This window comes from Chenopodium quinoa, unplaced genomic scaffold, assembly GCF_001683475.1.
Source record: "Chenopodium quinoa cultivar QQ74 unplaced genomic scaffold, ASM168347v1, whole genome shotgun sequence".
NCBI lineage: Eukaryota > Viridiplantae > Streptophyta > Magnoliopsida > Caryophyllales > Amaranthaceae > Chenopodium > Chenopodium quinoa.
Genome location: NW_018743919.1, coordinates 534,816 through 558,985, shown reverse-complemented (window position 1 = coordinate 558,985; position 24,170 = coordinate 534,816). Strand labels below are relative to the sequence as shown.

The following is a 24,170-nucleotide window of genomic DNA, read 5'->3' as shown; positions in this document are numbered from 1 at the left end:
CCTATATACATAATGAATACTTGCCTAGTGGAAAATTATGCATTTCATCTTGAAATTATATGGACCTTACAAGGAACCGTTTTGGAGGTGATGTTTTTCTTACACTTTCCCACCACTTTTAAGCGACCTTGCCTATTAACTCGGGTTGAATAGACATGTGTGAGTTTCTAACTTGACAGGGCGTTTTCCTTAGTTTAAATAAACAAATATGAATCATTTCATATTAACCTATTTAGCTAGATAAAAAGATGATGATCTTACGATGGAAACTAGAAAGTCCACATGATACAACTTTTGTAATATGAATTATGGAGTATGAGTGTATGACTTAGAAAGTGTAGACCGAGGAAATTGCTGGGAAAATTACCAAGGAATTTAATTGGAATTAAAGTAACCTGTAGTTTACTAATTAAAATCACTACAAGATCTATGTATTATTGTATTGGTCCCAACTTCAACAATTGATACAAGTCTTTGACTTATGCGTTGTCAATCTTGCCATTGGCAGTACTAATAGACAATGGAGATGTTTCAAAGTCAACGATGAAACTTTACAAACTTTTGAAAATTTGCAAATGCATGTATGCCTAATCACAAAAACGAATTTTTTTTTTTTAGTATTATTTATTAATTATTAAGTAGAGATATTATTCATACTTCTAGAAAGCTTTTTTTTTTCTTTTTTTTTTTTTTGGACAGGATAGTAAGTGTTGTTAAATGAAAAGAGTGAAAAGAGTAAATATAAAAAATAGAACTTCAACTATTTTTTATTAGATATCCAAAGTTTATGGACATGCAAATATGTAAGCCCTTTTATATATTCAGTGTTTAGCTTTTAAAATTTGTTCTCGCTGAAATTGTGGTTACCAATTGGTAGGAATTACTAGAATACAATGATTCTTTTGAAATTATGTATGGTTATATTAACTAGGGGGACAAATCATTTTATTAATGTTAACATCATATTATTGTGTGAAAAATAGTGATACTTTGAGGGAAATAACCAATACAGACCTGCGGCGAAGTTAGTATGAGTCTTGCAGATTTATTTTTAAAAATGCTCAATGCTATTGCTGATTGTTGCTTACCAAACCCATTTTCATACTCTGTCTCCTACTTTTTTTTCTCTCTCCTTTCTCTGTCTCTCATAGTCTATTTAGGCAATAGTTAGCAATAAATTTATTTTTGTTTTTCTAAGAATTTTTTAATAGAGATGAGAGAGATTAAGTTAATTTACTATGTGATTGGGTCCAATTCAATTCATCTAATTGGGCCAAGTTCAAATAACTCAAGTCAAGCCTAAAGCAAGGTTCAACCCTCCAAAAAGCATGCTAAGGTCAGGATAAGTCCAGTAAGTGTGGTCAGCCCATCTGACCACATGGGCCCAATTCTCTTCAAAGGAGTCCAGGTATAAAAGCCATCAATTTCACCATTTTACACCCATGCAACTAAAGCCTTAAGCACTAAATCTCTTGCATAGCATTATCTCTCAATCGAACTGACTTTAGCATCGGAGGGGCCTTCCTCGGCAACCACCCCCGAGGCTAGTCTACTTGTTCTTTGCTGTGTAGGAAATCCTCGACTCCAGCGTTCTCTAGACCGAGATCAGTCTTCTCCACTTTAAAAGGGCCTGCTAAAGGTCTCATTGTTTTTATCCGAAACAATTTGGCGCCGTCTGTGGGGAAGCTACAAAAAGTTAAGCCAAAAATCCATCACTCCTAGCGAAAAACATGACTAAGAGTGGCAAAAGCGCCAAAAGCGCTAGAAAGAGGAAGGAAAGGGACCTGATCATGGTGAGGCAACATCAGCCGGTTTCACCGTCGCCGGAACCATCCACTCCTTCCTCAAGAGCTCCCAATTCCCAAGAAAGGGAGGCTTTAAGAGCCCTTAACTCTCATAGAAGGGAAGCTTCAGGGGGCTCATCCTCGCATCAAAATCGACAGCCCACGGTTTCACCCGAGCCGAGTGGGACAAATGCGAGGAGCCCCCCGCCAAACAGCAACCAACGCTCTCGATCCCAGTCGAAAGAAACCCCTCTACCGGGGCCCTCTACGGAGAAAGTGGCTAGGGTCGTGGCGGTCGGCATGGAGTTCCTTAAAGCCCAAGGGGCTCAGCCACAACTAACATCACCCGAGCCTCCGTTTCAGCAGCCGAGACACCTGAGAAGGAGAATCGGACAAGAGAAGGATGGACAAGCTCTATCCTATAATGAGCTCGGGAAGAAATGGCAGGAGAACACATGGAACTCCAATAAGGAAAAGAAGAAGAACCCTCACTTCTTCGACCATTCCGAAACTCAGGACGCAATGAGTTTCCGGAGCAGCAATATTACCTCCACATACAAGGAGGAGTCTGCTCGCCGAAGCGTTCATGAACGCCTAGGCGCAAGGGAAGGGGACGTGCACAGCCGCCTTACTCTCCCAGAAAAGACCGGGCCATACCCCAAATTGTCTCGGCCAGGGACGAAAACCACTTCCACCTCTCTAAGAGGGAGAAGCAAGGTCCCTTCAGCTAAGCAAAGAGGGAAGGCCATTATGGTCCCTACAAGTTCGTCTTCCAGAATTGGATACTGGAAGAGCATGTGCCGACAATGAAAATACCGGCGCACATTACTTACGATGGCACCTCGGACCCAAAGGATCACATTGCCTCTTATGAAGGGCACATGTATCTTAACCCCAGGTCCGAGGCTACCTGGTGCAAGTACTTTCCAACAACCCTCAAAGGTGTTGTACAATTGTGGATCATCAAAGGGGTAAAAGAAGGCTCTATCTCTGGTTGGAATGACCTTTTCAACAAATTAAGTGCAAATTTTCTACGGCTAACCGCCAAGAGAAGACAACTGCAAAGCTGATGAGCCTGTAGCAAGCCGAAGGCGAAAGCCTCCGCGATTATCTGACTCGCTTCAACAACGAGTCATCCAGAATTACAAGTCTGGATCAAGGCCTTTCCGTATTTGCACTACGGAATGGTCTGCAGGTTGGAAAGTTACTAGACTTCATGGTCATGCATCCCCCCGCAGACCTTGGAGGAAGCTTTGAATGCCTCGGATAAATTTATTCAAGTCGAAGAGTGGAACAAGTCAAAATCTCAGACCCAATCAGGGGCTGGGAAAACTAAAGGACAGATGTCCGAGGTTCCGCCACCGAGGAAAGGGAAGGCCAAGACCTCAGAACCGTCCTCGGCTACCGAGCCGAATATAGAAAAGGTCATCCCCTATGCGGGGCGATATGATTCGTACACTCCCCTTACTCTTCCTCGTGCTAAGATCTACAGCACGATAAAGGACGAGGGGAGATTCAAGAAGCCTCGGTCCTTGCCACCATGGCATCAGCAGAAAGGCAAGGACCGATGGTGCGAGTTTCATGAATCTCTAGACATCGCACCGAGGACTGCCTTCAGCTGATGAAGGACCAGATTGAGGATCTGGTTCGGAAGGGCTATCTGAAGAAATACTTCGCGGACCGCCGCGAGGAGTAGAAAGCTGAGAGAGACTCTCGGCAAGATCTTGACTTTCTCCGAAGGAAAGACAAGCATCAAGACAAGGACACCCTTGACATTCTTGTTATTTCCGGAGGAGTATCTCGGAGTGCAGTGAAACGCCACTTGAGGGGTCTGACCCACCAAGTCAATCATGCTGAACTCCGGGCGCCTCAGTCTCCGGTGCCGAACATTCTGTTCACAACCAAAGACTGTGAGAGGGTAGTGTATCCCAATGATGACCCATTGGTGATAGTTATGGGCATCGCAAACCGCAACGTCTGGCGAACCCTCGTCGACGGCGGCAGCGGGGCGAATATCCTCTTTCGGGGAGCATTTGACCAGCTGAAGATGGAGGCCAAGCACCTAACTCCAGTAACCTACCCGGTATCAAGATTTAATGGCTCTTCATCATATCCGGATGGGAAGCTTCTTACCATCGGCAAAGGCCTAGCAGTACGGAGCATCATGGCTGAATTCTTGGTCATGGATGCGCCCTCCGTATCAAATGATGATATATGTTTTAGACGAGAGACACTCCGAAAAAATAAAGGGCATCCAAAAGGAAGCCCGAAGATGTAACCACCTCAAGCCATCCAAGGGTCGCCGCAGTGACCGGGATGATGAGGAGGAGAAAGAGCGGGACCGTAGCGCAAAAAACCCTAAAGGCTTAAGTGCTTCGGCCCAAGGAGCCCCGGCAAAGGAAAAATCCTTAGGGGGTGAAAGGGCTAGTTCTTCACCTGAGCCGAAAGACTCAAAGGATCAGCCAAAGTTTGGGAAGCCTGCTGATATTGACAGCAGGCCGGAATCCGAAGAGTCCAATGCCAAGGCTCTGGCATTGGATAAATAAACAGAATCAATAGAGTTGGCCGAAGGAAATTCTGAAAGGTGTGTCAGCATCGGACTGGGACTTGAGCCAAACGTTCGTGTTGAGCTAATCCAACTCCTTCGAGACAACAAAGATGTGTTCGCATTCTCGGCAGAAGAAATGCCCGGGATTGATCCGAACCTCATATCTCATAAGCTTAATGTCGACCTTGCATGTCGACCTATTAAGCAGAAAAAGCGAAACTACTCCGCTCAAAAGAACCAAGACGTCGCAGCCAAAGTCAAAAAACTCTTGGATGCTAGGTTCATCGAAACTTGTCAGTATCCGGAATGGCTGGCTAATGTGGTGATGGTTCAGAAGGCAAATGGTAACTGGAGAATGTGCGTTGACTTCACGGATCTTAATAAGGCATGTCCGAAAATCCTTTGCCGATGATCGATCAGCTAGTCGACTCGACAAGTGGCCATGCCCTGCTCAGCTTCATGGACGCATTTTCTGGATATCATCGGATCTTCATGCACCCCGATGACCGAGCAAAAACAGCATTTGTTACAAGTTTCGGGGTGTACAATTATAAAATGATGCCCTTCGGATTGAAAAATGCGGGGGAAACATATTAAAGGCTAGTTGATCAGGTTTATGTTGATGATTCTATCATCAAAAGCAAAGAAGAAAAAGACCATATTACGGACCTGGCCGAAACCTTCGTCACCCTTCGCAAGCACCAAATGAAACTGAATCCGAAGAAATGTGTCTTCGGCGTGAAGTCAGGCAAGTTTTTCGGCTTAATGGTTAGTAAAAGGGGGATTGATGCTAATCCCGCCAAAGTGCAAGCAGCTTTGGATCTCCCCGAGCCAAAGACTAAGAGGGATGTTCAACGCCTAACTGGCAAAATGGCCGCCTTGTCTAGGTTTATCTCTAAAGCCTCGGACAAAGGGCTACCTTTCTTCAAGGCGCTCAAACTCCCAAAATCAAAGGAGCTCATCTGGGGAGACGAGCAAAAGCAAGCCTTTCAGCAACTTCGTGAGCATTTGGCTCAACTCCCAACACTAGCAAGACCAGCTGAAGGAGAAACTCTATACTTGTATGTGGCGGATAGTCCGGCCACAGTAAGTGCAATGTTGCTAAGGGAAAAAGAGAAAGTTCAGCAGCCGATCTATTTTGTCAGCCACACTATGACAGATGTCGAGACACGCTACCCCCTACTCGAGAAAGTTGCATATGCGGTAGTGGTAGTCGCTCGGAAGTTAAGCCCCTATTTTGATTCCCATTAGATAGTGGTCCTCACTAATCAGCCATTAGAAAAAGTCCTCGGCAAAGTGGAAAAATTCGGTAGACTAACAAAGTGGGATTTCGAGCTCACCGAGTTCAGTATCAGTTACCAGCTGAGGGAAGCTATTAAGGCGCAAGCCTTAGCATATTTCCTAACCGAGTGTTCTTATCAAGAGGCGCTTGACAAAGGAAAAAAATCTGGACCGTTTTCACGGATGGATCTTCCACCGTGAATGGTTCGGGGGCAGGGGTCGTCATAGCCTCTCCCAAAGGAAAATCCTTTGAAATATGCACTAAAATTTTCTTTCAAAGCTTCGAATAATGAAGCCGAATATGAAGCAGCGATTGCCGACTTAGAATTATAGCATTGGAAGCCGAACATGTCTTCTTAAAGACAGATTTTCAGCTTGTTGCAAATCAGATCCGGGGTGAGTATGAAGCCAAAGAGCCTTCAATGGTGGCTTACCTTGCAAAGATCAAAACTGTTATTGCGAAGCTGAGAACTTTTGAAGTCGAGCCGATCCCAAGGGGTCAGAACGCACAAGCCGATGCACTCTCCAAACTCGCAAGTTCAACTTTAACTGAGTTGAATCGATTTGTATATGTGGAGGTGCGCCGAGAAAGAAATGTGGACGAAGAAATTACCACATGCTGCGTTACACATGAACCGAGCTGGATGGATCCCATCCTAGCTTACAAGCTTCAGGGTGAACTCCCCAAAGACCAAAAGTTTGCCTCTAAGATAAAAAGAATCAGCTTAAGATTCGTTGTCTTCAGAGGGGAACTTCTAAAAAAGTCCTATTCAGCCCCACAATTGAAATGTGTGGGTCCAATAGATGTAGACTATGTCCTTCGAGAAATTCATCTCGGCATCTGTGGAAACCACATAAGGGGAAGAACCTTAGCTTATAAGGCATTAAGGGCTGGATACTATTTGCCAACCATGATCGCAGATGCAAAGGATCTGGTCCGAAAATGCGAGAAATGCCAAAAGTTCACACCAGTCATCCATCGGCTATCCCGAGATCTTCAGCCAATCCTGAATCCTCTTCCATTCGCCCAATGGGAATTGGATATATTGGGACCATTTCCCGATGATCCTTATCAAATAAGATGGTTGATACTCAGCATCGACTATTTCAGCAAATGGATCGAAGCCGAGGCTGCTTCGAACATCACAGAGTAAACTGTCAGGAAATTCATATGGCAGAATATCATCACTCGCTTCGGGATTCCGAGAGTCTTTGTCTTTGATCATGGAAGGTAATTTGACAACCTGCCGCTCAAGCGGTACACGGACCAATTCAGCATTAAACTGGCATATTCTGCAGTATGTTATCCGCAGAGTAATGGCAAAGTCGAAGCTGCAAATAAGCAAATCCTCAACGCTCTTAAGAAGAGAGTTGAAGATCAAAAATCCAAGTGGATAGAGGAGTTCCCCGGAACTCTCTGGTCACTTCGGACAATAGAAAAAGAGGCAACGGGACATTCACCTTTTGAGTTGGTGTATGGATCCGAAGCTGTGCTTCCAGTGGAGATTGGCTCAGAAAGTCTACGAGTAAATCTCTTCTCAACCGAGGAAAATGAACAGCTCATGAAAGAGTTCCTTGACTTCCAAGACGAGATCAGAGATTCAGCTCGAGACAGAGTGGCTGCCTACAAGCAGAGAATCAGCAAGTTCTACAACCGAAAAGTCCACCAAAGACTTCTCAAAGTTGGGGACCTAGTTCTTCGGAATGCTGCTGTTGTGCAAAAAGGCCGCATTCATGGTAAACTCTCAGCAACTTGGGAGGGACCCTATGACATATACGATGAGCTTCAGCCAGGTTTATACCGACTTCGGCAGTTGGATGAAACTGAGCTGAAAAATCACTGGAACGCTGATGTACTCAAAAAATATCATGTGTAAATCTCCTTTGGGGAGGAACAATCTATGTAAGTACGTTATCTTTAATTAATGAAAAGGGCCTTTGAGCTACCATTTATTCAAATTCAGCTATATTTCTATTTTTTCTGTCTTCTATGGTTTTTGCAAAAAATCAAGGTTTTCGTTCGGCGTTGTCCGAAGTATTGCATAATGATGCATTGTACTTTGGCAAGTCGTAAAACCTGCCAAGATGAGGATAAAAGATAAAAACCCGAAGTATTGCATAATGATGTCTTGTACTTCAGATGACTCTGTTCCTTTGGGCAAAGAGGCCATAGAAGCATCTGAAACATAGCCTAAAAATAGGAACTGATAAAGCCCCGAAGTATTGTATAGTGATGATGCCTTGTACTTCGGATGAATCAGTTCCGGGTGGTGATTGCATTTTCGAAGTATTACACTTCGAATAAATCATTGCCTCGGCATCGTGTTTCGGGTAGTCGTTCCCTCAGATGAATTGAAAGTATCACAAGAGTATTGCTCTCAGAATCTAGGGCTCTTGAGCAAGAAATCAGAATTTTTAAAAACAAAATAGAAAAGAAAAAGAAAAATAAGCAGAAATTCCGAAGCTGGAATATTGCAATAATTTCAACAAGGCAAAATCCTCAGCTACGCCGAGGAAAGCAGTTGTCCCAGAATCCTGAAGACGTTATCTTCAGATTTCTGGGGGGGCAAGAGGCACTCACTTGGCAAGTTCCTGTCCGAAGTTCAGTACTTGGAAAAAATTTTCACAAGTTGAAACATCCGAGTAAAACAAGCGGGGCAAAAGGAATGCAAGCAAAGACAGTGAACTCTCAAGCAAAGTAAGATTCTCAGCTAAATATGTTTCCAAGCCAAAGTTCTAAACTTGGCCAAATTTTGAAGAAAATCAAGAAAAGTAGCTAAAGTACAAAGAGCATTAAAGCAGGCAATAAGAGGAAAAATCTGAGGAAATAGTTCATAAACATAACATGAGGATTTCAAATGTCAGATAAACAAGAAATTCTAGAATCGGCAGGTGCCCACAAGCGGAAAACACAGCTGCCGAAGAAATGTACTTAAGCAAAAAGAAGTTTGTACAATGCAAGGCTAGCTGAAGCAAAAGAGTAAGGCAAAAAAGCAGTTGCGGTGTTAATTTAGTTAAGAGCACGTAGACCCGCAAGATTTTGCAGACGAATGCCCGAGTCCCTATACTCCGGCATTGGCTGGATCGGAGTCTGGAGCTTTCAAGTCTCAGCAGCGGAAGAAGAGGCAGGGAGAACAATGTCAATCTCTTTGGCTGCATCCCCATCTTCAGCCTCATCTCCCTCGGCATCAGCCTCGACCAGGCGAGCTAAGTACGCATCTTCAGCTGGATGGGCGACCTGCATCTTAGGATGGTTAGGGACCGCTGCCCATTCCTCGACCTGATCCTAGTCTATGTCTGGGTAAGTGTGGAAGGCCAATCGCCGAGCAACATTAAAACCATTGTCGAATCCCTCTTCATATTGTGCTCAGGTGTAGATGCGCACTTTCAGCAAATCATTGGCAGTCGAGAGATCTGCCTTAGCTTTTACAACCTCTTCTTTGGCCTTGGCCAGCTGGTCCTTCAGCTCTTGCAAACTAGACCCCATAGCAGACAGGTTGGAGTCCTTGGCATCTAGGTGGCTGACAAGGCGCAGAGTCTCAGCCTCATGACCTTCTTTCTCCATCTCTAGATCCTCGGCCAAAGCTTGCCGAGCTTCAGCCTCTTTCTTCATTCTCTCCTCAATCCGAGCTTTGAAGCTCGGAATGTCGACGGCACCATATTCCTGAATTAAGGCATGACCCTCCTTTATCCAGGGAAAGACGGTCCGCTCAATGGTCTGGCAGAAATCTCGGAGCTGAGAATCCACCTCTTGCATTCGAGACTGGCTGGCAGAAGACTCTTCCTCTGCCTTTTTACATTTCAGCTCGTATAGCCAAGCCTGGTTCTCAGCCTCCTCGGCCTTAAGCCTCAACTCCTCGTTCAGGCTAGCAGCCAACACATATTTGTGCACAGCCTGTAAAGGGGGAAAATGCATCAGCCGAAGGAAAAGAGATACGTAAAAAAAAAAAAAAAAAAAAAAAAGAAGGAAGAAGTACAAAAAACAGGGATACTTAAAGCAAATGTTTGAGTGTTAATTACTTGCATTAACAACTTCTTTTTCTCGGCGATAGGGTCAGGCACCCTCACCAAAGGCTCGACCACTCCCGCAGCAGCGCAAATTGACCATCTCTCGGCTCTCTCCAGCTCAGAAACGCCAGACAAGTCACCAAAGAGCCCAATGGCTGAGTCTTGGTGAAAATGCAAGCTATCCCTAATAGCTTCAGGAACTACAACCATGGGGGTAGCCTCAAACCCCATATCTCCGGATTGGAAGATCTTGAAAGAATGCCCAGCAGAAGATGGAATATTAGAAGCTTTGGGACCCTCAATTCTTTCGTCAACCTCCTTGAAATTATCGGGTCTCAGCTCCCCGACAGAATATGTTCATCGTCATCCTCAGAGTGATGCACAATGAGTGCATTAGTCTCCTTTTGGATTTCAGCTACAAAACCCTCGACTGCATGCCAAGGAGACTCAGTAAGGACAGGAGGAGTCCTTTGCTGCACTTCTTCCTCTTAATGCTCAGGAGGAGGAGGAGTTTTTTCCTTGATTATCTCGGCCTGAGTCTCGACCACCCGAGGTCTCTTGTTAGTTGGCTCAGCCACCTGGAACTCTCCAGGTTCAACAACATCTCTTCTTTGTCTCCTCCTTCCAGGACCCGCCATTTCTCCTTCTAAAGAGGAAGGCTAAGCTTCTGCAGCGTCCTCTTTGTTTTCTTCTTCTTCGTCAAACTGCAGCAAAAAAAACAAAGGGGGGCAAGGGGTGATATCAGTATCACATATGTAAAAAAAAAAAAAAGCAACAAAACTTCAAGCCGAAGCTTAGTACTTAGACGATTTTCACAAATTGAAAAGTTTAAAGTAGGAGCAAGGCAAACGAAGTTATATACTTAGATAATTTTCACAAGTTGAAAGTTTAAGTGGGAACAACAAAGTAGACGAGGTTTTATACTTAAGCAATTTTTCACAAGTTGAGAAAGCAGCAAAAACTCACCGAAGTCGCTAGCAGACGCTCGTCTTCGGAGTCCTCTTCTTCTTCGGCTACTTCTCCCGGCTCAGCGTTGTGCTCGGAGTTAACAACAAAAACTCCAGCCTTAACAGCAGCTGCAGCCGCAATAATTTGCTCTTCTGGGCTCAGCAAAAAGAACGGATCCCTCTTTAAGTACCAAGGCTTCTGAGCGAGATACTCAACTGGTTTAACAATTTCCAGTTGAGAAGGGCGCAGAGCAAGATCTCTAGAAGATGGAGGGGTGATAGAAGGATCACGCCTTGTCACTCTTCGGGCTGCGTTGATTTCGAGCCGGTTGTACTCTAAGCCGCAATTTCCTTCGTGCAACACTGAAAAACCACAAAGAAAGCAAAGGCTTAATCTGCATGAACAAATAAGACTTTAACAGAAGAAAAATAAACTAAGTAAAGACTCTCAGCCCCAGCCGAGGTTCTCACCATTTTGAAACTTTCGGTTGAGGCCGACAACAGCTTGTATTTTCTCTTTGAAGATATAATGGTAGCAAGGGAGCCAAGTCTCTGCCACCCCGTTTGCTCGGCGAGCACCCCTCGCATTTGTTCTATGTTAAAGAGTTTCAGCAACTCCTTTTCTTCAGTAGAAAAATCATCGGGACCGAGGATGCTCATTTTTGGATCAGGCATTCTCAAATTCCTCAGCCCCCCATAGTAGTTCGGATGGTCCTCCTCAGCAGGAGCTCGAACCCATATCCATTGACCTCTCCACTCCTTGTCCGAAGTGTCATTCGGCCAAGTGGTCAAAATTCCCCTCCTGGATTCTATTCTCCACCATCCAGGCCCATGGTGCTCATTAGACTACTGATTTGGCACCAATTTGTGCAGCTTTCTAAAAACATGGACACTCGGCAAAAAGCCATAGAAGAGGCTGACCCATAGAAAAGTCATAACTCTTCTGATGCTGACAGGGGTCAATTGGCACAAAGAAATGTTGTACCCGTTTAGCAACCTCGATCATAAATGGGTGGAGAGGAAACCTAAGGCCAAATTGCAGTTGCCTGGTGTAAACACCCAAATAACCAGGTGGAGGCCTGTGAATTCTATCTTCAGCCACAGGCATTTGGCACCAATATCCATCCTCCTCCATTATGTTGTAGAAAACTTCTATTTGTTCGGCGAAATGGTGGAGGGCATCCCTTTTGATCCACCAATCATAGGGGCAGTAGTTGTTAACCCGCTGTTCTCAGGCGGATTTTGCCATTCCTCGGCTCCATCAGGCAATCGCCGAGGCCCATGCCTAGAGCCGCTAGCTGAGGTGGTGGCCTCTTCCCAACCTCGGTACGGCACCGAGCTCAGGGGAATTGCAGCAACAGGGGGTTCTTGAGGAGAAACCCTATACTCTCTCCTTTGAAGTGGAGAGTTTTGGCTATGGCTAAGGGGGGGCATTCGCTGCAAAGGCTGGCTGCGCCGAGCACCCAACACAGTCATTTGAAGCTCTTCCTCCTCACTCGAAGAGCTCTCAACTCTATTCCTAACCATTTTTTACGAAGAAGTGGGAATTGGGCAAAAGGGCGAATTGCTCAAAACAAGAAAAATTCGAACAAGTTTCGGGAAAAATTACCTTGACTAGACTCGGAATTCGCCGATCTTCAAGTTCGCAGCAGAGAATTCTGATTGCAGCTACGGAATTGCAGAGATTAAGGGCAAGGAAAATCTAGGGTTTGCAGTGAGTTCAGTGTTCTTGGGAAATTTGTGTGTTTATGCGAAAATGATTAAGGGAAGTGGAGAGGGCGCTTTAATACAAGGATTTCAAGAATCAAGAATTAAAAAAAAAAAACCTTAAACCGCCAAAAACCCCACGAATTCCACATTAAACGCAAACCGTCACACACGTTCCCAGTAAACTACCCACTAAACCCTCAGTCTTCTTTAATTAATCTCCTAAATGGCAGTTAAGCATCATTAATTGCCTAGATTCCTTCAAGATTCAAGTTGTCGTTATTTGTCCTTTCAAATTCGTAAGTCAAACCCAACCCGTCTTTCAGCCGAATCGGGTCTGGGGGCCAAGTTGTTTGGGTCCAATTCAATCCATCTAATTGGGCCAAGTCCAAATAACTCAAGTCAATCCCAAAGCAAGGTTCAACCCTCCAAAAAGCATGCTAAGACTAGGATAAGCCCAGTTAGTGTGGTCAGCCCATCTGACCACATGGGCCCAATTCTCTTCAAAGGAGTCCAGGTATAAAAGCCATCAATTTCACCATTTTACACCCATGCAACTAAAGCCTCAAGCACTAAATCTCTTGCATAGCATTCTCTCTCAATTGAACTGACTTTAGCATCGGAGGGGCCTTCCTCGGCAACCACCCCCGAGGCTAGTTTACTTGTTCTTTGCTGTGCAGGAAATCCTCGGCTCCAGCGTTCTCAGGACCGAGATCAGTCTTCTCCACTTTAAAAGGGTTTGCTGAAGGTCCCATTGTTTTTATCTGAAACACTATGTATCTTGTCAATAAAAAAAAGTTAATTTACTATGTAATTTTTAAATTGATTACTTTAATTTTTGAGATTGTTGTGAGCTCATTGTACAGGTTATTCTTTTTTGGTTGATATGATTGTTTAAAAATGGTCGTTAATTGTTGTTTTACTTGTTCTGTTAATATTTTAGTGCTCCGTATATAGCTAGAATTATTGGTTTGTTTGACATGCATATTTGGTCAATAGTATCCAATATATATGTTATCTAATTAAAACTTTGAAACAAATTTCGGAATATGAGGGATGGACTATTAATTTGTATTAGTTAAAGTGTTAATATTAGTTATCGGCTAATAATTTAATACGCTTAAAGTGTTAATATTAGTTTTCGATTAACATGTCGTTGGTGCCCTACCATTTCCCAAATTCTAGCTCCGCCACTGATATAGACACATTATTTTTTTTTTTTGGTGTTCCACCCGATTCACTTTTTGGGCTAATCTGGATTCAGGGTTCAGTTATGGGCGGTTAGGTTCTAGTCCCCTCCCAATTGTTGTTGCAGAGGATTGAACATGCGATTCTCCCTACCAAGTGCAACCCCAATTACCACTACACCAACAGTCAATCGGTTATAGATCCATATATATGGTGCAATAACCCTTTTTTTTTGGAAGAAAGCTCCAAATAGTGCTAATTTTCATTGATTAAAGATGACATTTATAATTGACGATTAACGATAATGAAAATAATTTTTACAAAATCAAACAAGAATTATTCAGAGTAGGATTCAGAAGGTGTAATTAACTTCTATTATGATGTTATTATATTTTCAAATATCGAATTTTGTTTAGTAAGTAAACAAAAAAATTAGTTCACTCTATTTCAAAATAAATGTCTCTATTTGATTGATAAATTTGTTAACGTAGAACTTTAAACAACAATATATGTAATTTTCAATAAGTATACATTTTTTTAATAAAAAATTGTCATTCAAAAACTATATATTGAGACCATTTAGATAAATATCCACATGACTAAAATTTTTAAGTACTTCCTCCATTTCTTTTTAGTTGCGTTACTTTCCTAAAACTGAAGTTTTAAATTAGTTGCATCATTTTCCTTTTTAGTTAATAAACTCTTTCTATCTCTCTCATCTCCAACAATTGTGTAGAAATCCTCAATTTGTAAAGTGATGCAACTAAAAAAAAGGAGAGAAAGTAAAAAGCAATGACGAAGGTTAAATAGTGTTAATTTATAAATAATGCAAAACAACAAAAGTTAATTCGAATTTCGCATTTACATTAAAACGGAGAGAGTAATATCTTGTTGAATAAGAATTATTTATTCGGTAAAAGTTGACAAACCTATTTCTATTGCCACATAAATAATACTTCCTCTGTTCCACAAATATTGCAACAAGGATGAAATTACGCATCACAAACCATATTTTATATGTTAAATATTTATTATAATATAATAGTAAAAATTATAAAAGTTGATATTGTGAAAGTATTTTACGAGACGAATCTAATAAGATAACACATGACTATATTTTACTTTACGTATAAATCATAATGTAAAAGTCTAATTGTTACAATATTACTAGAACGGAGGAATTACTTATTATTCATCAACATTATTATTCACGGCAAGTGGGCAACAATTCAAATTATGTTTGAGGTCTATTCAAATGATCCAGTCACATCTATTCAAAATTTCAAATCATAATCATGTCATATACTTTGGGGTGATATGCAAAATTGAGTCATTAATTCGATCATTGTCATCATATTAGGGTCAATTTAGGCGGGTCGGATTCTTGTATTATGTTATGTTTGTTTACTCATTCCAAAAAAAGGAAAAAAAAATCTCTTATAACAATCAATCACACTCTTGAGTTGTATACAGTATACGTATGCATTGTATTATGTGATTATTTCCCCTTATGTATTATTTTTTCTTTTTTTAGAAAAATTTCTCCTTATGTATTATTGTTCTTTTTTTTTTTTTTTTTTTTTTTTTTTTTTTTTTTTTAACTTTTTTAATCTTTACATTTAAAACTTTTTTGTGACAGAAAGATGGTCAAAGCGTAAAAATTAAAAAGAGACGATAGAGGAAGTAGAATTTTGCAATACCAAAAATTTACTGATGTATAATTGTATGAATACAATGACACATGATTTCATGTAACACCTAAGAATATGAAATAATCAATTAATCATGCATTGCTTAAATTAGATGACATTTTTTTGTGACAAAGATTAGATGATATTTTGTTTACTACTAAAGTGGGAACACAACGAGTCAAAGGCAATTTAGATCTTAGTCGTCTTGGAATTACTCTCACGTGGGAATATACAACTTGATTTGGATTCTAGTACTTTCAATTCCTAATTATTCTCCCGATCATGAACTCTAGCTACACAAGTGGAGTAATAGGCTATTCGCAACTAGTCAACTTGGAAGTGAAAGACAAAGGCCGAATTATTGATACATAATAATTACTCGGAGAAGGTGGGAGTAGAGGTGTTAATTTGGATAATCGGATGGAGTTTGGGTCGGGTTTGTTTGGGTTAGATATATTCGGTTCAAAATATCCTTTTAACCCGTTTTGGGTCGGATCAGATCACTTTCGGGTCGGGTCAAATTCGAGTCGAGATGTGTCAAGTCCAGATCGGGTTTGGGTTGAGTCAACTTCGAATCAGTTTATATTCGGTCCGGATTCAATCAAATCAGGTTCAAAACGGGTTTGATCGAGTTAATCTCGAGTTGGATGACATTGGATCGGGTTGGTTTCGATTCGATTAATTTCGGCTCTATTAAGTTTGGTTTGATTACTAAAGTTGATTCAGTATTCGGTCATGTCCGTGCAAAAGAGTCATGGAAATAGCAAAATTAAGGGTGTGGCTCATCACTTTGCCTGCCCGTGCAAGGAACAAGTAGCATTTCCGCACAAAATCAGACTATACCCGTTGGGTTAATTCACACAAGCAAACATAAGGAAGAAAATGTAAAAATCGAGTATTGATAAGGTTTAGAAATCAGTCTTTACAAGTTGTTTCTATTTTTGACTTTTTAAAATTAAAAATAACATTTAAAGATGGAGAGAGTGATATTAAAGTGTTTACTACACATTCTACGTTATTTTGTGGAAGGAGTAACTGCCGAGAATTAATAGAATGAGGTTTTGTAGCATTGTGATGGAAAGTCAAAAAATGACTACTCTATTATTACGAGTATATAGGATAGTATGCATGGCACCTAGCAACTTCATGCTTATGCAGCTGTTTATTTTCCTTATTTGGCTATTATTCATAAATTATTTTTTCGGTCTTAATTTACTCGCAATATTTTGATTTTTAGCATTATTCTTATTCCTCACTTTAACTCCTTTTTTAGGTTAATATATAAAAACAAATGTTAGTATGTAAGATATTGTTGAGTTTACTTAATGTATATTTTTCAAATATTAACCACTTATAATATATTTTTATTCAAAAAAAAAAAAAAAAAAAAAAAACCCTGACCTCAATATCCCATAAAATTAAAAGGAAAGCTCTAACCGCTTGAGCTATCCCTCACTCTCAAATATATTACGATATTATATTAATGATCAACTTGCGTATTGACAATCGTGTCTATTCAAATGTTGCAATTGTTTCTGAGACAGAACGAGATAGTATATAAAAATAGACACCACGGCTTGTACTACCCTCAGTCCCCTATATAATGGGTGAGATGCAAAACGAGTATTCATACTAAATATAGAAATTAAAGCTAGAGAAAATCACATTACAAAGATAAAAACCTCAAAATCAAAAGAAAAAATGGCTAAGAGAGGAAATGTCGTTGTAGCTGTTGTTATGGTACTAAGTTGTCTTTTACTGCTGTCCGTCTTTGCTGCTGAAGCAAGAAAAAGGGTTCCAAAGACCCCAATCGCCGAATTTAATCCTCAATCTCATACCAAGGAGATGGTCTATTATCCTCAAGGTGATTTCTCCATCATAATTCAACATTATTTTGCTTATTTTTGTATGATTCAATACAATAATAAAAGGAATAAGCCCCAACTTATCTCCTTAATAAACGACACATACAAAATCAAGGGGCAAACGACTTTTAATATTTTGGATAAAACCACTAAAATAATTAGCAGATTTACGGTAGAACCGCTTGCTTGTTGCATACATTCGTGGTTTTAATGTGAACACTGAACAATGGCACAATGCTACATTGATGATTGATATAAATACTCGTAAGTTTGCCACATGATTTGCATTCCAATTTCCAAGTTAATCAGGTACGTGATATACTTGGATTTCTCCTAGTAAAAGTAACTTCATTAAGTGTTCTGATTAAAGGATTAATTGATTGTTATGGATTTCTCCTAGATAACATATTTTCCATTCCAAATTTATCACCTTGATAAAATGGTATGTTATGTTTATTTTTTCTACTTTTAGCCGAGAAAAAATCGTGTAATTAACTTTGAGACCATGGGTATAACTAGTTACTCCATCTTGCTCATGTAAACTAATATGGAACTGAGATGGTAATTAAATCTGCTTATTGATGTACTCTTTAATCCCAAGTATAGCTCACATTGTCGGACGTTTTACCAAATTGAGCTTTAAACGGAAACTATTTACGAAAATGGTTGCGTGGCAAAACTATTTACCAAACTAAGCTTCCAGCATAAAACGCTGTCTCGGACAGCGTTTTACCCCTGGTTTTTTTTTTAAAAAAAATTCAACTACAACTATTTTATATGTTCAACATAAAGCTCTGTCTCAGATGGCGCTTTATGCTTGAACATAAAGCGCTGACTCAGACAGCGCTTTATGCTTGAACATAAAACGCTGTCTCAGACAGCGCTTTATTCTTGAACATAAAGCGCTGTCTCAGACAGCGCTTTTCTGCTGGAAACAGCAACCAGCATCCAGGCAGAAAACAAGCTTCAGCAAACAGCTTGCATGCTGCAGTCCTCCAACAGCCACCACAACAGCCAGCTCCACAGCCCTACCCCACCACCGTCGACCACCAACTCCGCCACTCCCCACCACGTACCACCACCATATTCTGGGAGTTCCGTCAACTTTAAGCACTGCAGAAAACTCGAAACAGCCCAACAACAGTCCAACCACCAAATTAACTTCAAAGCACACACGGAGTCATTCAAAAAAGATTTATTATATTAATTTCATAAGTGTTATGTACATCATTATACAAAATAACAGGGAATACAACAGATAATACTAGCCCTCGGTGAGTCGGTCTAGGGCGTCTCGGTAATACGGAAGACCCCTCGCCGCATGAGCATGTGTCAGCCTGGGTACCACCCACCTAATATCGAACAATGTTTCAGTTAACAACCCCGCGCATTAAATAAAGCCTAACTCAATGAAAGTTGTATCGAACCTGCAACCATATGCCTCATCCGGTGTAGGGAGCGGGGGAGCATCGTACGCCTGGTACTGGTCGTCCTGGTCCTGCTCCCCCCGACGGTGTATCGCAGGTCTGCCTACATGGATATGCTCCCAAGCCCAGAACTGGCACACAGAGACACAAAACTAGCTTCAGTATGAAATATGTAAGTGCGTGGTGAAATAGTTTTTTTGGTACAGAAATAAGTGAGGTACCTGGAGGACAATCAGGGGACCTCCAATCTCGTTAGCACCTACGTGGGATGCTCTGCACAGCTGGCGATACAACGTCGCCAGACAGGCGCTACCCCAGCTGTAGCCTCGGATATGATCCCAGTCGTGGTCCAACAGCTGCATGTAAATGAGCTGGAGATGGCTCCCGCTCTTATTCCCGAACAACACGCCCGAGATGAGGAAGAACAAGTACGCCCGGGCGTATCTCTGAACCTGGGCGTCATCAGCCCCTGGTGGTAGCTCACGGAAAGTCTCACGGACCCAGCCGGTCCTCAACCCGGATCCCCTAATATCGGCGGGACCTGGCTGGACACCAAGTACCCGACCAACCAAACCGACGGGATCGACTAACGCGTGTCCTGTCACCGCAGACCCATGTACTGGAAGGCGCGTAAGAATCGCCACGTCCCGTAACGTAACGGTCGTCTCACCAACAGGTAGGTGGAAGGAGTGCGTCTCCTGTCTCCACCTCTCCGCGAGCGCAGTGACAAGCGCTCGATCGATCTCCCTATACGCCATACGGTGAAAACCACCTAAACCGAAAAACTCGACGTACGCCAAAACGCGAGGATCGATTCCCCACCCCACCATGAACCTGGTGGTGTAATGCCTGCAAACGAGCTGCTTTGCCGGATCAACCTGTTAGAAAGAAATTAAGATCATATACCATATAAACTCAACAAGCTGTAGTCCATGAACAAACAAATGCAATATTACCGTCTGATCCCATACGGCAACGCTGCGGTGTGTGCCCTGTAGTGTAAGCACAGAAGGGTCAACGGGTCCAGGCGTACGATCTTCACCGTCCATCGTATCTGTTCACATGCAATTTAACAAATCCCAACAGAGTTAACGCATTAGCAATTAACCAAAATGTTAACGATCAAATGTTCCAAATGTTATCAAATCATTCATAGTCATGTTCGGTTCTAGTGTTAGTGGTTCCATATTTCCCCCACTATACTCGACCCGGGGTCCATCAAACAGAATTTCTCCTCCCCACCGGCATAACAAAACTACATTTTGTGACGCCATATTCTACATAACCAAAACACATTTTAGGATTATCGAAATCTAGAGCGAGGTAAATTATCAACACTGAAATAAGACTCTTCTCACCTATAACAACTTCACTTTCAACAACTTCACCAATTTCAACAATTTCATGAACAATTTGAATTATTTCAACAATTTCAACCTAAACTATTTCAATAATTTCAACAATTTCATCTCTTCTCACCAATTTCAACCATTAACAACTTCAACATTTTCACCATCATCAACTTCACCAATGTCATGAACAATTTCAATAACAATGTACCACATCACCATCAATAATTATCAACAATGTACCACATTTTCATTAATAATTAGCAACAATTACAGGCAATTGACATGAATTAACAACAAGTAAGAGCAATTACATACAATTCACAATAATTAACCACAATAACTATGCAATTACACTAAATTCAGTTTAGGGCTAACCACGAAATTGAGTGAGTGAGTGTGAGAGGGAGGAGGGCAGCAGCAAGGTGGCGGCAGCAGCGGTGGCGCAAGGGTGGGCGGCGGCGGCAATGCGGGTGTTTGAGTACGGTCGTGGTTTAGTGTGAGAGGGAGGAGGGAAAGCGTTGAGGTTGAGTTCTTGCGCATTCTGCTGAAGTGAACATGCTGATATATGGCCATGAAACGCTGTCCCGGACAGCGTTTCATTTAAAAAAAAAAACAGGGAATAAAACGCTGTCTCGGACAGCGTTTTACCCATTGAATTTTTTTTTAAAAAAACCCAACTGAATATTTTTTTAAAAAATACCAGAGCATAAAACGCTGTCTCGGACAGCGTTTTATGCTGGAAGCTTAGTTTGGTAAATAGTTTTGCCACGCAACCATTTTCGTAAATAGTTTCCGTTTAAAGCTCAATTTGGTAAAACGTCCCACATTGTCTCATCCTTGAGACCTTGACTGTCATATTATTGGATTGAATGTAATTGAGTAACTCAACATCTCTACAATGAGACCATTTTCAAGAGTAATTTTCTCCTCATTACAGAATATTTAATTTAAGTTTAAGTAAACATATAGTATGTACGGAGTAATAATAGTAATATGGATTCTTACCTGTTGGAGCAAGTGTATATTTATGAAGTCCGTGGCAACTCAGACCATGAGCACCATCCTTGCAAAAACAAGTTTGTTGTTTTGATGTTTGATTGAATCCACATCTTCCCTCGGACTTACTGCAATTGTCACATTGACCATGATCATCGATCATCCATTTTACCTCGAAACCTTTGTTCAAAATCTGTTCAACATTGGCAATCTTTACTACTTCGGTCCTTCGAATTGGAACCTGAACCTCAAAACTACAGTTGTTTCTAAGATTTTGCTCCAGTTTACTCCCGCTTACTGCAAGATAGCCAATGTCGCTGTTCAATGATGATCTTGAATCAAAAGTATCGTTTATTGTGCAACGAAAGCCATAGGGTGCATCTGGGTCGGATTTAAGACGACGAAGAGGTTCGGATCTAAGGTAGTGTTGGTCAACAGAGTTTTGTTGTCAGGACAATGACCGGTTAAAAGCTGTGGTTTTGTAAGGCTGAACACCTTGTCATCATAGTTGATGTCGAGGATTATGTACGTCTGATATTCAATGTTGATTGTTAATTGTGAATATCTGTTACAGTCGAGCTTGAAGGTCGGATGACCGCAATACTCCGGAAGGTTGCTGTCCCAGAAAGGATATTTCAGCTGGAAACCACATGATGAATTGCTTGGTGGACAGCTATCATATTGTTCATTGGCGATAGCTGATGAAATCAGAAAGACGACGAAGAAGAGGATAGAAAAAACTCTTAGTAAGCTGTTTTTATACATTGATTCAGAATATTATTATTTTTTTATTTTGTTTTTTGGAATACAAGGTTTTTGGTTAGGCTTATTAGGTTGAAAGAGGAAAGTTCTATAGAGAAGAAGATATGACGACCCCTTACAAAATAAATAAATAAATAAATAAATAAACAGATATGTCCAATTCTAGTAGCTAGTCATGGTTATCATGATGTTTATGATTATTAATATTGTTTTTTTTTTTCTTCTTCTTGAAACAACACTACAAACTTCATTGCCTATTATGATTATAAAACAACAGGGTCAAAGTTGATGCAAGAATAAAGAAAGTAATCAATATAGTGCAAGTATTTCTAAAATCCAAACGAAAGTTTAATGACCACGACAATCTAAAAGACGTTAGTCCAAGAAGGCTAGAAAGAATGTACTAGTATGATAATTTGACGTACTGGAGCGCCAGTGTCGAAAATATCAATCGGGCGTAGCAGATGATAACAAGTTTGATTTATTGGAGATGATCAGCTATTAGTACTAGTAGATTGTTTTGGTACATACATTAACTACAAAGTTATACTTGAATACATAAAATTTTGGATTAGTTAGTTGTACATACTTCAGTTACAGTAAAAATCCTAATAATGAAGATTTCACTTTTAGTAGTTCTGTCTATAATATTGTATGCACAAGTTGAATCATCAAACTTGCACAATGCATGTTGTAGGAACAATCAAAAAGAAAAAAAAAAATATTATGCAACTTGATGAGAACAAAGTCATGTATACAAATACAATGATCTAGTTGTACTACTTAAATGAATTATCAAACTCGAGGTCAAAATAAATAGTGCTTGCATGTGAGCCAGATCGGATAATGACTTACTGACTTCTTCTTCTCCGTTGGCACCCGGGGAGCGCTAAAAAATGACATGAACCCCCCACCCCCTCACCTACAAAGTGCTTCCAGGATGACTGCATACATATTGTAACCTTAAAATCACAAAGCCATACACTTACAAGTTACCATTATCTTGTTCATAGAATCCGGGCGAAGGGACTAGGAAGTACTCCATAATACTCGCTTTTTATTTCTTAAATTATTTCATTTATTTTTATAGTGACTTTAAAAGCTTACGTGATACATCTTTCGATTTTTTACAATATTGGTAATTCTTCTGTATCAAATAGTAAAAAGAATAGTCATGGAAATGTTAGAATCATCTCAATACATAATCTCAAAATATTTACAATAAGTTTAAAGAAAATTTAGGAATTGAGAATTAAAGATATAAATGGTTAAGTTTTTTCATTGACAAGAATGAAAAATCAAAATGGATAAATTAAGAACGAAGTAACGAAGGTAGTGACATTGTTCATATAATTTCTAATTTGGTAGTGACGTTGTTCTCAAAATTCAACCATATAAGGATTATAGGCGACTAGGCACCCACATTTCTTTGTCCTAGTTCTGCCACTACTAAAGTAATTTCTATCTTTCAAAAAGAGCACATGATTTAGATGTAATATAATCCCATGATTTGAATATCAACTCTAAGACTTTTAACCAAAGCTAATGTTTATAGGTGATCTTCTCATTCATGCATCGTGTGTTGGATATGGTTTTGACATGGTAAAACAATAATATTGAGAGAGATTATTTATTCACACTTTGTTCCTAAAATCTTTCATGAAAAATTATCTTATAAAGAAAAATCTTTAATGGAAAACATGATTGTGAAAAGGATTTTTCTTTATTTGTTCGATTATTGAAAAACTTAAGGAGAAAAGGAAAATTGGAAGTAAAAAGGTGGGGGAAGGATAGAGGAAAGAAAATAGAGTAAGGCCCCGTTCACTTCACCTTATTTTTTGTTGAACTGAAATTATTTTTACCGAACTGAAATTATTTTTGCTGAATTGAAATTAATTTTACTGAAATGAAATTATTTTTTACTGATTTTCTATTATATTTCTTCTTTATAGTAACTGAATTTTACTGAACTGAACTTATATTATTAAACTGAAATTATTTTTATTTAATATTAATTTTTTAAGGTGAACTGAACAGGGCCTAAGGAGTAAAGAGGAAAATATGACATACCTTCTTTACAAAAATTGATTTTCCATCTCTAAAAAGTAATCTTCGATCAATGGAAATATTGTTTTCAACCCTTCCACAAAACAAACGAAGGGGATTGAAAAAAGAAGGAAATCCATTTTCTAGGAAAATGTTTCCATCAAAACAAACGGGGCTTAAATAAAGTTATTGTTTTGCAGAAAGAGAAAATGCATATTTAATAGAGAATTGTTCATATCGCCATATCTAATTCTAATGCACATGTACAATCTACTAGACTACATACAGACAGTAATATATTTGCACAAGGAAGATTTGATCAGAATTGGATCACTTTCTGCCAGTGGTTACCGCATTAATCTTCAATCTTAGTGACATGTTAACAGCCAAGCAATCTTCAGACAGGGAGCGGCCAACTTCGATAATAGATGTCGATAAAAAGTGATAAGAGATAATGATAATGATTTTATATGTAAATTTGATGCCCGTATTCATGGTAATGCTAGTAAAACCCCAAAATATCTTATTTTCTTCAAATTATATATGAAGAAAAACTAATGCTTGGGGG

The 24,170-nt window shown here is 40.3% G+C and overlaps 1 protein-coding gene across 1 annotated transcript; it reads right to left on the bottom strand.

Moving 5' to 3' along the window:
* Positions 1 to 17,024: 17,024 nt before the first annotated feature.
* On the bottom strand, positions 17,025 to 20,449 carry LOC110687223 (serine/threonine-protein phosphatase 7 long form homolog). Its single transcript, XM_021863840.1, has 5 exons — positions 20,174 to 20,449; positions 19,403 to 19,500; positions 18,668 to 19,324; positions 18,447 to 18,577; positions 17,025 to 18,371 (listed from the first exon to the last, which is right to left on the bottom strand). Exons 2-5 carry the CDS (start codon positions 19,493 to 19,495, stop codon positions 18,284 to 18,286), a joined length of 969 nt encoding a protein of 322 aa, XP_021719532.1. The 5' UTR covers positions 19,496 to 19,500; positions 20,174 to 20,449; the 3' UTR covers positions 17,025 to 18,283.
* Between the last annotated feature and the right edge of the window lie 3,721 nt (positions 20,450 to 24,170).

Bases quoted from the DNA above. Each gene is read 5' to 3' on its own strand.
- LOC110687223 (XM_021863840.1), bottom strand. From the start codon at position 19,495: ATGGACGGTGAAGATCGTACGCCTGGACCCGTTGACCCTTCTGTGCTT. The intron at 19,325-19,402 runs GTAATATTGCAT...TCTTTCTAACAG, and splicing joins TTGCCGTATGGGATCAGACG to GTTGATCCGGCAAAGCAGCT. The intron at 18,578-18,667 runs GTACCTCACTTA...TCTGTGTGCCAG, and splicing joins GTCCCCTGATTGTCCTCCAG to TTCTGGGCTTGGGAGCATAT.